Source organism: Siphateles boraxobius, unplaced genomic scaffold (genome assembly GCF_051911475.1).
Source record: "Siphateles boraxobius isolate OS27281-9 unplaced genomic scaffold, OSU_SipBor_1 1, whole genome shotgun sequence".
NCBI lineage: Eukaryota > Metazoa > Chordata > Actinopteri > Cypriniformes > Leuciscidae > Siphateles > Siphateles boraxobius.
In genome coordinates, this window is record NW_027508699.1 from 21,100,357 (window position 1) to 21,114,645 (window position 14,289).

At 38.8% G+C, this 14,289-nt stretch overlaps 1 protein-coding gene across 1 annotated transcript; it reads left to right on the plus strand.

Moving 5' to 3' along the window:
• The first annotated feature begins 2,664 nt into the window (after positions 1-2,664).
• ttpa (tocopherol (alpha) transfer protein) lies at positions 2,665-8,546 on the plus strand. Its single transcript, XM_077228518.1, has 6 exons — positions 2,665-3,162; positions 6,649-6,802; positions 6,904-7,097; positions 7,369-7,479; positions 7,578-7,819; positions 7,910-8,546. Exons 1-5 carry the CDS (start codon positions 2,968-2,970, stop codon positions 7,806-7,808), a joined length of 885 nt encoding a protein of 294 aa, XP_077084633.1. The 5' UTR covers positions 2,665-2,967; the 3' UTR covers positions 7,809-7,819; positions 7,910-8,546.
• Positions 8,547-14,289: the final 5,743 nt, after the last annotated feature.

Genomic DNA, 14,289 nt, shown 5'->3' on the forward strand with positions numbered 1-14,289 from the left:
TGAACGACGGCCCAGACAGACTGTCCAGGAACAATGTTCCCCCGGGGGAATGGTCCCTGCACAGTCAAACAGTCCAGTTGCTTTGGCGCCTTTTCGGCAAAGCGGAAGTCGACCTATTTGCGTCACAGGACAACGCTCACTGCCCAAAGTTTTTTTCAAAGAACGAGGATGCGCTGGCCCAGACCTGGCCCAGCCGCCCACTATATGCTTTCCCCCAAGTATCTCTGTTACCACAGGTGATAAAGAGAATCAGGGAAACGCGCCAATCAGTGCTCCTCATAGCCCCGCGATGGGAGAACCAGACTTGGTTCCCGGAGCTGACGCCGTCACAGACAGCCCCGTGGCCAATTCCGGTGAGAGCAGATCTCCTCTCTCAAGCACTTGGCTCGATCTGGCATCCCCATCCAGAGCGCTGGTCTCTGCACGTATGGTTGACCAACGGTTACCCGTTGCCCTGCCAGACGCAGTAATGAACACTATCACGCAGTCTAGAGCTCCTTCTAACAGAAGGCTCTACGCGTCTAAATGGTCTGTGTTCTCTAAATGGTGCGCTGACAAAAATCTGGACCCACTGAAATGTGGGGTTCCACGGTTGCTCAGTTTCCTTCAAGAGCTATTGGAAAAGGGAAGGTCCCCCTCCACGCTCAAAGTCTATGTGGCAGCCGTCGCAGCGTTCTCAGAATCAACGCGCGGCCAGTCGATAGGCAGGAACCAGCTCATCGTCTGCTTCCTCAGAGGAGCCAGGAGGGTGAATCCCCCGCGCCCCCCTTCAGTTCCTATGTGGGATCTTTCTTTGGTCCTCGAGGCCCTGAAAGCATACCCCTTTGAACCTTTAGACTCTGCGGATCAAAAAATACTTATCACTTAAAACCGTTTTTCTGATCGCTCTGTCGTCAGTCAAACGTGTGGGGGACTTACACGCGCTGTCTGTTAGCGCCGCGTGTCTCGAGTTTGGCCCGAATGACCCAAAAGTCATCCTCAAACCTAGACATGGCTATGTTTCTTAAAGTGATTGGCACAACGTTCAGATCAGAGCACAGGTCATTTCGCTATCGGCTCTGCCAGCATCTGATGGCGAGAGTGATGTTAATCTCCTCTGCCCAGTCAGGGCGCTGAGAGTTTACATTACGCGCTCCGCCCCTTTCAGGCACGCCGAGCAGCTTTTCGTTTCGTTTGGTGGGCGCACCAAAGGTCTCGCCGCCTCGAAACACAGTCTATCCAGATGGATAATAGATGCGATTGCAGCTGCTTATACAGCAAAATGTCTGCAATGCCCCTTGGGCGTCACGGCTCCTTCTACCGGAGGCGTAGCCCCTTTGTGGGCATGGTCCAGTTGAATTTCTATCCATGACATATGTGTGGCGGCGGCCTGGGCCTCCCCGTCCACCTTTGTCAGATTCTACAATCTGGAAGTTCCCGCCCTGCAGGCGAAACTACTATCAGTCTAAGTGAGAGGTCAGTTCTGCCCAGGTACTATCGTGCGCAAACTACTCTCATATGACTAGCTCTTCTGGTTGAGCTGCACTGTATTAGGCTATGTGCTATATGCTTATACATTGACCGGCATCGCCGCTCTGTATTCCCTGTGAGTGCTTTTACTGCGCTTATATTACTAAAAGCGCTTATTCCCGCTGATCTGGGATCCCCGTATCTTTCTGGGACTCATAAGTGGATGCTGGCGCGCACGGCGTTGACAAGGGGTTCCCGTAGCGTAAGCTATACTTTCGCAATACGAGAGAACCTCTCGTAAGTGAACGTACTCGGTTACCTAACGTAACTTCTGTTCTCTAGAAGAGGGAACGAGTATTGCGTAACCTGCCGTGCTTGCGCCGGGAGCGTTTTTTTTCGCTTCAGTCGATGAAAACCAGAGAATTCAGCCTCCGAGCCTGCTTATATACGCTAAGCCACGCCCATTCTGGCGGGCTTCGACGCTGTGAAGGCGCGAGCTCCCTTCATTGGACGTGACGTCACGTCGGGCTCAGTGGTAGGCTGCAGCAGTTCCCGCAGGACAGCCTATGAGCACGCTAGACAGCCTGCTCAAGGTCTGCTAGCTGCGGCACTGCGTTGACAATGGATACAAAAATTAAGGATAATTTTTTGGCTTCAATATCTCGAAAAGATGAATCTTTCCCGTAGCGTAAGCTATACTTACGCAATACTCGTTCCCTCTTCTAGAGAGAACCGAGGTTACGTTAGGTAAGTATGTTTCCTAGAGTGGAGAGCTACGGTAGAAATTTGTCCATTTTGAAGATAATCAGAATTATCAGCTAATAAATTGGGTTCCCATCTGTGTTATTACTGTATGTTTAATCCAGCATCTCTTCAGTTAAAACAAACTAACTGGACATCTGAAAATCTAAAAGAAGAAAAATAGATTTTCTATTTTACTGAAAAATAAAAGAAGTTTAGATCTTTTTCATACTCTTAGCTTAGAGTCATAAAAACACGTAGGAAATAAACATTGACTGTGGTTGAAATGTATGCATGAAAGGGTTAATAAATGTCAAATCAGGGATAACATTATATTAAAATATATGCTGTAGGCTATAACATTAATTAAAATATTTATTTGGTCAAAACAAATTTTACAAATATTTTTTCTACATTTTGGGTTTTCTTTAGTGATTTTGGGGTTTAAGTTCAGTGGACTTTTTTCATAGTGGTGGAAATGAACAGCAATATGATTAATTCATTTCACACTCTTGTTGACTTCCTCTTAAACATCTGGATGAAATGCGCCGTAGGTCGCCTACAAGTTGTTGTCAACATTGATCTCTGATTATTGGACGACAGAGATTTAATTCAGTTTGCAAAGTTGGCTTGGTTAATGTTTGACGAAACTTGACATGTACAAAGGTGAAAAAACATTAGGCTATAGTTCTCATTGGGATGAGGGGCTCATTCCCTGCCCCCTTTTAAGTGAGACCGTTGCTCGGAGAAAATGACACTAGATCGGCTCGCGCAAATATGAAGTCTGAGGAAGTTGACAACATCGAAAAATTAAATAATCTACCTGTCGATTCTGTTCGGATTGCGCCGTATTTGGCAGAGCTGAGGCAAAAAGCAGAAGCAGAAAAAAACATTCGACACTTGGATTTGTCGAAAAAATTTCTGATACGTTTTTTGCAGGCGAGAGACTTTGACGTGGCTCTGGCGTTCAAGGTTTGGAACACTATTTCACCTAAACTTTGACCGAACTCAAATAATTAATGTGTAAACTGACGCGCGTGCTTTCTGTAGTGACAGTAACACCGTTGTTGAGACGTGATTTGGTTAGCAATAACATTTAGGCTACGGGCTGAAATTACACAACACCTCTCACATGTATGCTGGGGTATTACCATCACTTCAGAAGTGAGGGAGACAGGAATCAAATAGGATACCTATTTAATTGACATGCAGGCTTAGGTTTTTCTTCTCTTGCTTTTTACTGGCTAAGACATCAAATACATCAAACAAACACACTACACAAATACACCCCCCCCCCTCCTATATTGTTCTGATGGTAATTTTATGATTGTTTCATGTACAAACACTTGTGCATTAAGTCATCATGGATGTCATCATGGGGGAAATATATATATATATATATATATATATATATATATATATATATATATATATATATATATCACAGAAAACATATTTTATAGCTTCTGCACTGTAATAGTGTATATTAATAGCACTGCATTATTATTCATATACTTTATTGTTATAAAAATACCCTGAGATGGCTTGAAAAACATAAATATTGAATAAATCATATATTGTCGCAATAGTGTGATTATACAGCCATAGCTGGACACTTTAGTCCATAGGGGATTTCCTGGAATGTCATAAGTTATTACTTCTATGAGTACATTTTGGACTTTCTGTGAGAGAGTGCCCTCTGGCTTTGAGTATGAAGGAAACCTACATTACATGAGTTTGTTTAGCCAAAGTGACTTTGCGCTTCATGATGTTCACATCGTCTTGTTTTGAATAAGAATAAAATATCAGGTCATACATACAATGGCCCTTGAAATACTCTATGTGAACTAGGGTTGCAAAGGGGTGAAAAATATCCGGTTATGCTGAGGAATTTTGGAAATATTCCAATTTTGAAACTTGGGAATTAATTGAAATTTTGGAGTAATTTATGCAAACTGTATCACATACAAACATAAATATAAACATTTTGTTTGGTCATAAGCAGACATGCATGCAAACCATAGACTGTAAAAAAATATGGGCGTAGTGTCTGTGACGGCACCTGTAGGTTTCTTAAGAAGAGCATTTTTGAAGCCCAAAGTGGGTGGAGCCGGCCGTTGCCATCTTGGCAACACGTCACTCCCGGATAAACAAAGAGATGCAAAAAGGCGGGATTAGCTGAGGTGACGTGACGGCTAACAGACAGCAGACAAACAGCTAGTAATTACAGCACTGGCAATCCATCTGTCACTGAGGTGGCCACGCCCTTAATTATGCAGAACTTTAAGGCTTAATATAATTTAAACGGATGAGTTATGAAAAAATTCACCCGCCTCACAGTTTTTGCACCAGGCTGTAAACACATTTTTTCTGCTGTAAAGTTGTGCATTTTAACATGGGGGTTATATGGGATTGACTCTCTTTTGCAGCCAGTCTCTAGCGGCCAGTCGATGAATTGCTGTTTAAGACACTTCCATGTTGGTTTCAAGAGAGAGACAGGAAGCAGAGAATGTCTAATAAGGGGAGAACTTCCACTCTCAGTAAACTTCTGGCTTCTGAACTGGTTGCAGTTCCACTCTGGTTCCATATGAGGGCGCTCACAGGACGACTGCAGAATGAATGGAGGTCAAGGGAGCTATACCCCCCAAAAATCCACTTTTCTCAGGATATAATTTTTTGTCTAGTAATTTGAATGTTGTATTCGAAACAAGATGGAAAGAAATTAAACATTGCTGGGTGTTAGATTTTTTAGAGTCACTTATTTGCTTTAAAAAGTCTTTTAAAATGTCAATGATGTCATACACATTGTACGACCAGAGAACTGCTTTATGGCAATCCTTCAGTCACTTTGGTGCTTTCACGCTCTGCACTGTCTTTTCTCTCGAGGCATCGACAACACCGCTGACACAGGTAAATACACGTGCTAGAAGAGTTTTTGTTTTGTTGTTTTAAAAGACCACGGCGAAAATACACACACACATTCTGGTCCCGCTTCGGATGCCACGATGCCATCAAGCGGTATCTCTGGTTGTAATCAGTCCTTCACTGACCAATTAGCGTTCATTAGCAGAATGCTAGCGTGTAATGGGCAACAACAACTCAACCTGTAAGAAATTGAAAGGACATAAGTACTCGTTCATTCAACTTTCGACCTATAACCCATGTTGAACTTGCAAAATCTACAATCAAATCTGAGATTTCTCAACGGCAATCGGGTGAAAGAGACAAATTTAGCCGTCTAGCTCCATAGACTCCCATTCATTTTGCACTCATGGGCGATCGCCCCCCAGTGGAACTCTGGTGGAACTACAACCAAAATTCGGTACAATAGGACTTAATAGGGAGTGGCCAGGCTCTCCGTAGACGGGCTCTGCAGGAAGGTTGCGATTGAGCTTTGAATTTTTTTTACTTTGATTTATTTGTGAGTAGAACTCTTTAATCGATGTTTTCATTCAACATCAAATAAACAGGAATGTTGAATAAAATTTACCCCCCACCCCCTAAAAAAGTCCCTTTTAAAATGTAAAATGAAAGCATCCCCCCACCCTACAGAAAATGTCCCGTTAAAAATGAAAGCAGATTCAGGGGTGTGGCCTCAATAGCCCTGCAGTATGTGCATGTGATAGTGGAATGAGCAGGGTAGAAATTTGACTAAATTTGCATTAAATCTGGTTGTTTTAACCAAGATTATATGGCAAGATGTTTTTTTAAAACTACAATTAAGTCCCCTGCTATAGGTTAACCTGCAGATTTGCAAATTTCCATTTTATTCCCATTAATTCCAATATATTCTCATTAACTCGTAATTTTGCATCCCTAATGTGAACATATTTGCCCCCCAAAAAGTGTGGGTTGAGAATTTACTTTTGATTAAAAGTACAAAAGTACTTTTAAAAAGCCTACACGTCCCCCATGTATTCTTCGCCCATTCATAAATGTAATTTCCGAATTTATGCAAAAGAAAATAATGCATAATGCTATTCCAAGTGTATCATCACTATTTTAGTTTTTATAGTTTTTTTTCAAGTTTATTATTATTTATTTATTAGTTATCTTAACTTCTTTTACCATTTATATTGTGTTCATATACACCAGTTCATTTATATACAAATGTGGATCATAGCTTATACCATATTTATGCCAATGTTTTCTTGTCTATTTATTATTTGTTTAATGTAAACATCTGTAAATATCTGGCCCACAAACACTGTAGTTTAAGTCAAAGTAACTTTGAGGTTATTTCAGCCATTCTGACTAGGTAGGAACTGGATGTTCAATAATTAATGTACACATTTTTTCTTCTTCTGAATGACATTGCATTTAGATGTCAAACCAACCACAATCAATGTAATGAGCAATGCTTCTTTTGTCCTGATAATTTTCTTAAATATATATAAAAAAACATATATTTTATATAACTTTAGAATAATATATAATTGATCTTGTGTTTTTCAACAGCTGTTAATCAACTATCATAAATGGAGACAAGAATGTCCAGAAATAACTGCCGATCTACGGCCATTATCCATCATTGGACTTCTCCAAAACAATTACCATGGAGTTTTGAGATCACGAGACGATGCTGGAGGTCGAGTTTTAATCTATCGAATTGGCAAGTACATACACAAACAATATATATATATATATATTTTTTTTTTTTAAATTCTGCCATTATAATAGGGAATATCACACATTTCCAAACAATGTTTTCAGGTCAGTGGAACCCCAAAGAATTTACAGCTTACGAGGTTTTTCGTGTGAGCCTCATTACGTCAGAGTTGATTGTTCGAGAGTGGGAGACTCAAAAAAATGGACTCAAAGTGATTTTTGATCTCCAAGATTGGTGCTTTGCTCATGCTCTGCAGATAAATCCTTCCTTGGCAAAAAAGATATCTTCTGTACTCACGGTACGTATCAATTTAAACATTTTCACTAAAGATGATACATTTTAGTGAAGAAATTATCAATGGAATATCTGAAGAAATATCAAGGTTTAACACCCCTTCCAAACATCTAGGAAAACTTGGTTATCAGCATATAGTTGTTGTTTTTTTTGTTTCTTCTCCTCTTATAGCTAGCTTTTTAATATTAATTTTATAAATGGAAAATAAATATGAATACATCATCGAGTGAGTTAAAATGAATCCACCAAATAAAAAAATCAAATCTTTCTTGCAGGATTCCTTTCCTTTAAAAGTACGCGGAATCCATTTGATAAACGAGCCCATTTTTTTCCGTCCCTTCTTTGCCATGATCCGTCCATTTCTTCCAGACAAAATCAAACAACGGGTTAGTATCATTTAAGTAGACTACATGTAGGCTATATGGGATTTTAAGAGGATTAGTTTTAATCAGTTTAATATCTATGGTGATGCTTTTCCTTACAGATTCATATGCATGGCTGTTCATATGTCCGAAGTCTCTGCAGTTACTTTCCGAAGGCTATTCTCCCTCCTGTGTATGGAGGAACCGGACCAGGCATAGATGAAGTGTGCCAAGAGTGGACTGAGTTCATCATGCAGTCTGAAGATTATCTCGATAGGCTCTCTATAGACTTGCGCAACCCACAAGAATCAGGCGGTGGAGGAGATGCTTCTCAGTCATCCGCCTTTGACTAGTTAAAATGAAGGTACTTCTCACCATGTGCTCTTTGTGTTCTGCTGTGGCAATCTTTTACTAAATATGATTTTTTTTCCCTTTACTTTTATTTTCATTCCAGACTGGAAAAGGTGACATTCCGAGTTATCACATTTGGATAATGTGATTTTATTGAATTCTATATCACACAGATATTCATTGCAAGTACTTGAAATACCTCTAAAGAAACAATACAGCATTAGATTTCAGATGTTTGTTGCTTTTAGAAGAAGGATTTTGTAGTCTTTTTAAAATAACACTACTAGTGTACAATGTTGTATCAGACTAAAATATCAAAGTGCTTTTGTTTCTTTTACTTGTGAATTGTCATTGTTTTTATTGTATTATTTTCACAACAACAGACAACACTCAGGATGTTACAAAACATAAGCCTCTGTGTTTATGGAGTCAAATGATCTGTTATTTAATGGTAAACTGCAGCATTCATTAACCTTTGCTGTATTTTAAATAAATAAAAAGCTGAGGGCATGTACTTATTAAGTATACTCTAAGTGGGATTGTAAAGTTTGGTCTATTGCCTTTTGCTCTGACTCTTAAACAAATATTACCAGAGACGAATGACCTTACTGGAGCTCTTCATGTTTACAGATTTCCTTAAATGTGAATTTCTGAAACCATGTATATACCTCTTGTTCTGTTTATTGCACCTTTATTGTCAGACAGTTTATCTAATGACAGAATAAAATCATTGTTTTACATTAGTGGCTCATTATTTAATTGTGTTGTCATCAATTGTTATCCAACTACAACTGTTAATAATTTTTTTCTCACTTTAATGTACATTAGCATAACGATAAAAGGATATACACAGACACATTAATACACAATGCGCTACTCAAAAAAACGTGGGAACTGGACAATCACAAATGTGAAGATGTTTTCAACAGTTAAGCTGCCAAATCCAGTTGGGTGACTGAAGAGGCTCCAGGCTGTGTACTAGATTCCTGCCAAATTCTTATTATCTTCCATTATCTTGCCTGTCCATTTAGATTATAGGATTTAAACAATAAGAATATACATAATTAACAGTAACAATAAGAATATCACTAAGAAATATTTTAAAACCATAATTTTGTAGTCTAGTAATGGTTGCGGATATAAAAATGGAATGATTCCAGGGGGAACGAAGGAGATACTAAGATAACAATCCCTCCCTATCACCATGGTGTCATTGTGTAAGGGCTGTAACGCAATGTTATTCCAATTGGTGTACCAAACGTTTCCAAAGGGAAAAACATCAACAAGCTGCAACAAACTTATAATGTTATTCCTTGCACAATATATGTGAGGTAGTTTCAACTTTGTACATATCTAAAACAATAATTTACAAGAATACTGTTGAATCTATCGAAACAATATTTTTAGACAATTATCGCATGCCATCTGGTGGTAAAAATACACAATACATAATGTTGTACAACATGTCATACCTCCAATTGTTTTGTGAATTTTTTACATGCCATACTACCAACTATTAATATCCAACACCTTACTGTGAAACATTATGTGGGGACAACTACCACTTTAAATTGAATAGTCAAAAGTATCCTGGAGATTTGTACAGTGAATGAAGAAAATAACACTTTCTCACACATGCCAAATGGTGGGAAAGGCCCAAATGGTTCCCATACCTCTTTTATCCTACATCTCATGCACGCAGCAAGAGTATTGTAGTATATTTATATTTTATGTTAGAGCATTGACTAAATCTATTACTAAAGTTACAATTAGTCTTGCACACTTTCAATATGTAATCCTGTCTCTATAATTTCAATATTAGAATCGTCTTGTCTTTTTTGGTTTAGAAATCATGCATCTGGCACAGATTAATCTTCAAGTGTTTCATCACTTAAGTGGTAATGGTTGTTTGAAAGGATAACAATAGATTTTGCATTTAAATTAATTTAATTAAGTCAAAGTTAATACTTCTTTCTTATCTTTTAGTTACTATGTTTGACATGCATGTGGTATGGCAGCATTGTCTGAGAGGTTAGAAAAACTCAGATCTGCCAAACAAGCACATGTCTTGACAAAAACTTTTGACAAATGATTTAATGCAAAAATGTCTGTGTGTGTATATATATATATATGAAGAGTTCAGATGCAAAAGCCTCTAAGTGCCATCTGAAATTTTCTTCTAGAATGATGATTTTTATCAAGCTTGTATATTTAAGTTCAGTAATTTCACTTATATGGCAATGAAAATTACCTATTAATTGTCATTTAAGTGAAATTACTGAACTTAAATATACGATCTTGATAAAAATCATCATTCTAGAAGAAAATTTCAGATGGCACTTAAAGGCTTTTGCATCTGAACTCTTCATATATATATATATACACACACACACACACACATTATTTAATTGTATGTGATTCTTTTAAAGATAAATCTTCTTTCCTAGGGTAACTGTCCCAATATCTGGTTGTGGGTTTCAGCTGAAAGCTTTATCTTTATCTTTCAGCTTTATCTTTATAATCATTACATCTGAAAAGCAAATGGTACTTCATTATTTGTATTACACTTACTATTAAACATTGTTTCTATAGAAAAATGTCCAAACCACAAGTAATCAGAAAATAATGTGATTTTCTGAATGCAAAAATGAATGCAATAACAGAATTATAGTTTCAACAAGTTTTAACTTCATGTGAGTAAAGTTACACACTAGTGCTACTACATTTTAGGCTGAGGTGGACATAGGCAGAAAGGGGATGGGACGCAACAATGGAACAATTTGTACCAAGCAAAAAAATAAAGTTTAGCCTAACTTACGTTGTTAAATTCACCCCCTCATATAACTATATAACTTAGTACTACAAGGACAAATCCGGTTTAATTATTCAGTTAGTTTAATACAAAATGCTCGTATAATTTAGAAACTAAACTTTGTTTCCTTCAGCGTGTGCTCCTTCCTGCAGGCTAACTTACGTTTACAAGTAGAGGCTGAACAGGGCCCCGTTTCAATAAGGAGGTTCAACCAACTCTGAGTTAAAACTTGAACTCTGAGTTGACTTACCCTGAGATGGGAAACTCTGAGTTTTCGGTTTCAGAACAGCTGAAATGAGTAAGTTCAATCAACTCTAAGTTGACTGACTCTGAGTTAAGCGGGTGCACCACAACTATAAAAAGCCATTATCAATGGAGCGCAGATATTATGAGTCACCATAACAGCGCCACACAAAAAGAGGTCTGCATATTTCTCACCAGCAGTGTGCAAACATTTTTTTTAAGCAACAGGGCAGCAGCGGCGATCGAGAGAGTTAGTTTGGGAGAAAATAGTTGCTCAAGTCAAAGTTTACATTTTAATTACTGTTATACAGTGTTGGGTGTAATTACCAAGTAATCTAAATACTGTAATTCAATTAAAGGGATTACTCTTAATTCTTCTGTAATATAAAGTAAAATATGATGTCCTTGCATTAAATACTGCATAGACTATAGAACAATTCTGTATAAAACAATAGTCAATTTAACATAACATTTTTAAAAGGTATATTTTTAATGTAACCTTCTCTCTCTACACTCTGATCAATTCAAGAATAATTCATGCAATTGAATATTGTAAATTTGAAAGCATTAAAAGTGCGGTTTATTGTCTCTTTTTGTATTGTTAAAGTGGTTGAGGTTGATATGGGATTTATAAAGTAATTAGTAATAAGTAGACCAATACTTTCTCGAGATAGTAATTATTACATTAATCTAATTACACTGTTGAAGATGTCATTTGTAGTTAGTAATCAATAACTATTTTAGAGTAACTTACCCAACTGTTATAATATCAGAGGTAAAACTGGAAGAACAGTATGTTATTCAACCTAATTTTAATTTTCAAGTAGGTGCAATTAAAAGCAGGCATTAAAAGAACATGGCAGCAGCTGAAAATGAAATTTAAAAACATAATTCAATCAGGTAAGGCTTGAGCATATCATGGATGTAGGCTACCTGACTTTACAAACATTTGACATATTAAATAACTAAATAGCATCCAGTGTCTTGCAGTGCAGCAGCATTTTTGACATAGCTCTAATTAACACAATTAAATGTTCATTCTCATTTGACTTCTACTCAGCCAACAGAAAGAAGGAAGAGGCTCGCAAAGATGGAGATGCAAAGGAGATGGAGATGCAGAGGAGATGGAGATGCAGATGAGATGGAGAGGAGATGGAGATGAAGAGGAGATGGAGATGCAGATGCAGAGGAGATGGAGATGAAGAGGAGATGGAGATGAAGAGGAGATGGAGATGCAGAGGAGATGGAGAGGAGATGGAGATGAAGAGGAGATGGAGATGCAGATGCAGAGGAGATGGAGATGAAGAGGAGATGGAGATGAAGAGGAGATGGAGATGCAGAGGAGATGGAGATGCAGAGGAGATGGAGAGGAGATGGAGATGAAGAGGAGATGGAGATGCAGATGCAGAGGAGATGGAGATGAAGAGGAGATGGAGATGAAGAGGAGATGGAGATGCAGAGGAGATGGAGAGGAGATGGAGATGAAGAGGAGATGGAGATGCAGATGCAGAGGAGATGGAGATGAAGAGGAGATGGAGATGAAGAGGAGATGGAGATGCAGAGGAGATGGAGATGCAGATGAGATGGAGAAGGAGATGGAGATGCAGAGGAGATGGAGATGCAGATGAGATGGAGAAGGAGATGGAGATGCAGAGGAGATGGAGATGAAGATGAAGAGGAGATGGAGATGCAGAGGAGATGGAGATGCAGATGAGATGGAGAAGGAGATGGAGATGCAGAGGAGATGGAGATGCAGATGAGATGGAGAAGGAAATGGAGATGCAGAGGAGATGGAGATACAGATGAGATGGAGAAGGAGATGGAGATGCAGAGGAGATGGAGATCCAGATGAGATGGAGAAGGAGATGGAGATGCAGAGGAGATGGAGATGAAGATGCAGAGGAGATGGAGATGAAGAGGAGATGGAGATGCAGAGGAGATGGAGATGCAGAGGAGATGGAGATGAAGAGGAGATGGAGATGCAGAGGAGATGGAGATGCAGATGCAGATGAGATGGAGATGCAGAGGAGATGGAGATGAAGATGAAGAGGAGATGGAGATGCAGAGGAGATGGAGATGCAGATGAGATGGAGAAGGAGATGGAGATGCAGAGGAGATGGAGATGCAGATGAGATGGAGAAGGAAATGGAGATGCAGAGGAGATGGAGATGAAGAGGAGATGGAGATGGCCCTGAGCCTGAATGCTGGAAGGCCAATGGCTGAGGGAATTCCTGGAGGGACTTCATCAGAGCCAGTCACTCCCGAAGATTCAAGTGCCTTCATAAAATGTAAGAGGTCTACATATGTGTTATTTTTTATATAAGCTGTTTTTATATTTCCATATATTTTACTTTGGGTTGGGTTTTTTGTTGCTACCAACATATTCTGATGCAATATCTGTCTTTTGGAGCCTCCTGTCCCAACAGAACCCCAGACAGTTGTAAGTAGCCTACTCAATACACCAGAAATTAGGACAAATAGTATTATAAAGTGTGCTCAACCAAATGCTCATCTTCACAGGACGATGGGGATGAAGAAACAGTTTCTGCTGCCACAGAAATATTAATATTATGTGTCTACACATCAAACAATCTACACAATCACATTTCTTCACATTATTTATGTGGAGTAGCCTATAGAATCTAAGTTTATATCTAAGTATAAACGGATATTCTTATCTTTCCCCCGTCCCGAGTGTGAAAGAACAGTAGGAGGAAGGTCCATCAACTTCTGGTGCACAGAGGAACACAGTTCAGTGATTTTCAGTGAATGCCACAGTTTAATTCTGTAGAATTTGTTTAGAACTACATGATGTAACTCTAATCTACTGTATTTTCAGTTGCCAGTTAAGAAGTTATATAGACTTCATCTTATTAAAAAACTTCTGGAAAAAAACAGCAATGAATAAATGTACCGAAAGAATGAATGAGGTGTTTAAACACCGCTTCCTCTTTAAAAAAGGGGAGGAGACCGAAATAAACTCTGGGTTTACGGAAGTAAACCTGCTCTCGACCAGGTTAGGTTCACAGAGTAAATTACCATGGTAACTGACTCTGAGTATAAGTTACCTCTCTTTCAGAAACGGGCTTGACTTACCCTGCTTTCTCAGGTTTGACTTACCTCCCATTCTGAAACAGAAAACCCAGAGTTTCCCTAATTTCAGGGTTAACATACTCAGAGTTTTCACTTAACCTCTTTTCTGAAACAGGCCCCAGAACTCACTTTCTAGAGTCCAGACTGCAGTAATTTTGCAAATAACAACCTATTCAAGTGCTAGGTCATACAACACACGACGATTTCACTCGACCATTACACGCATCGATAAGAATTGTAATACTGTTGTGAATTGTTTTCATTCGCAGCAGTATGTAAACAGATTGGATCCATAGACTGATCGGATCTCGCGATATGTGCAAGCTTCCATCTTG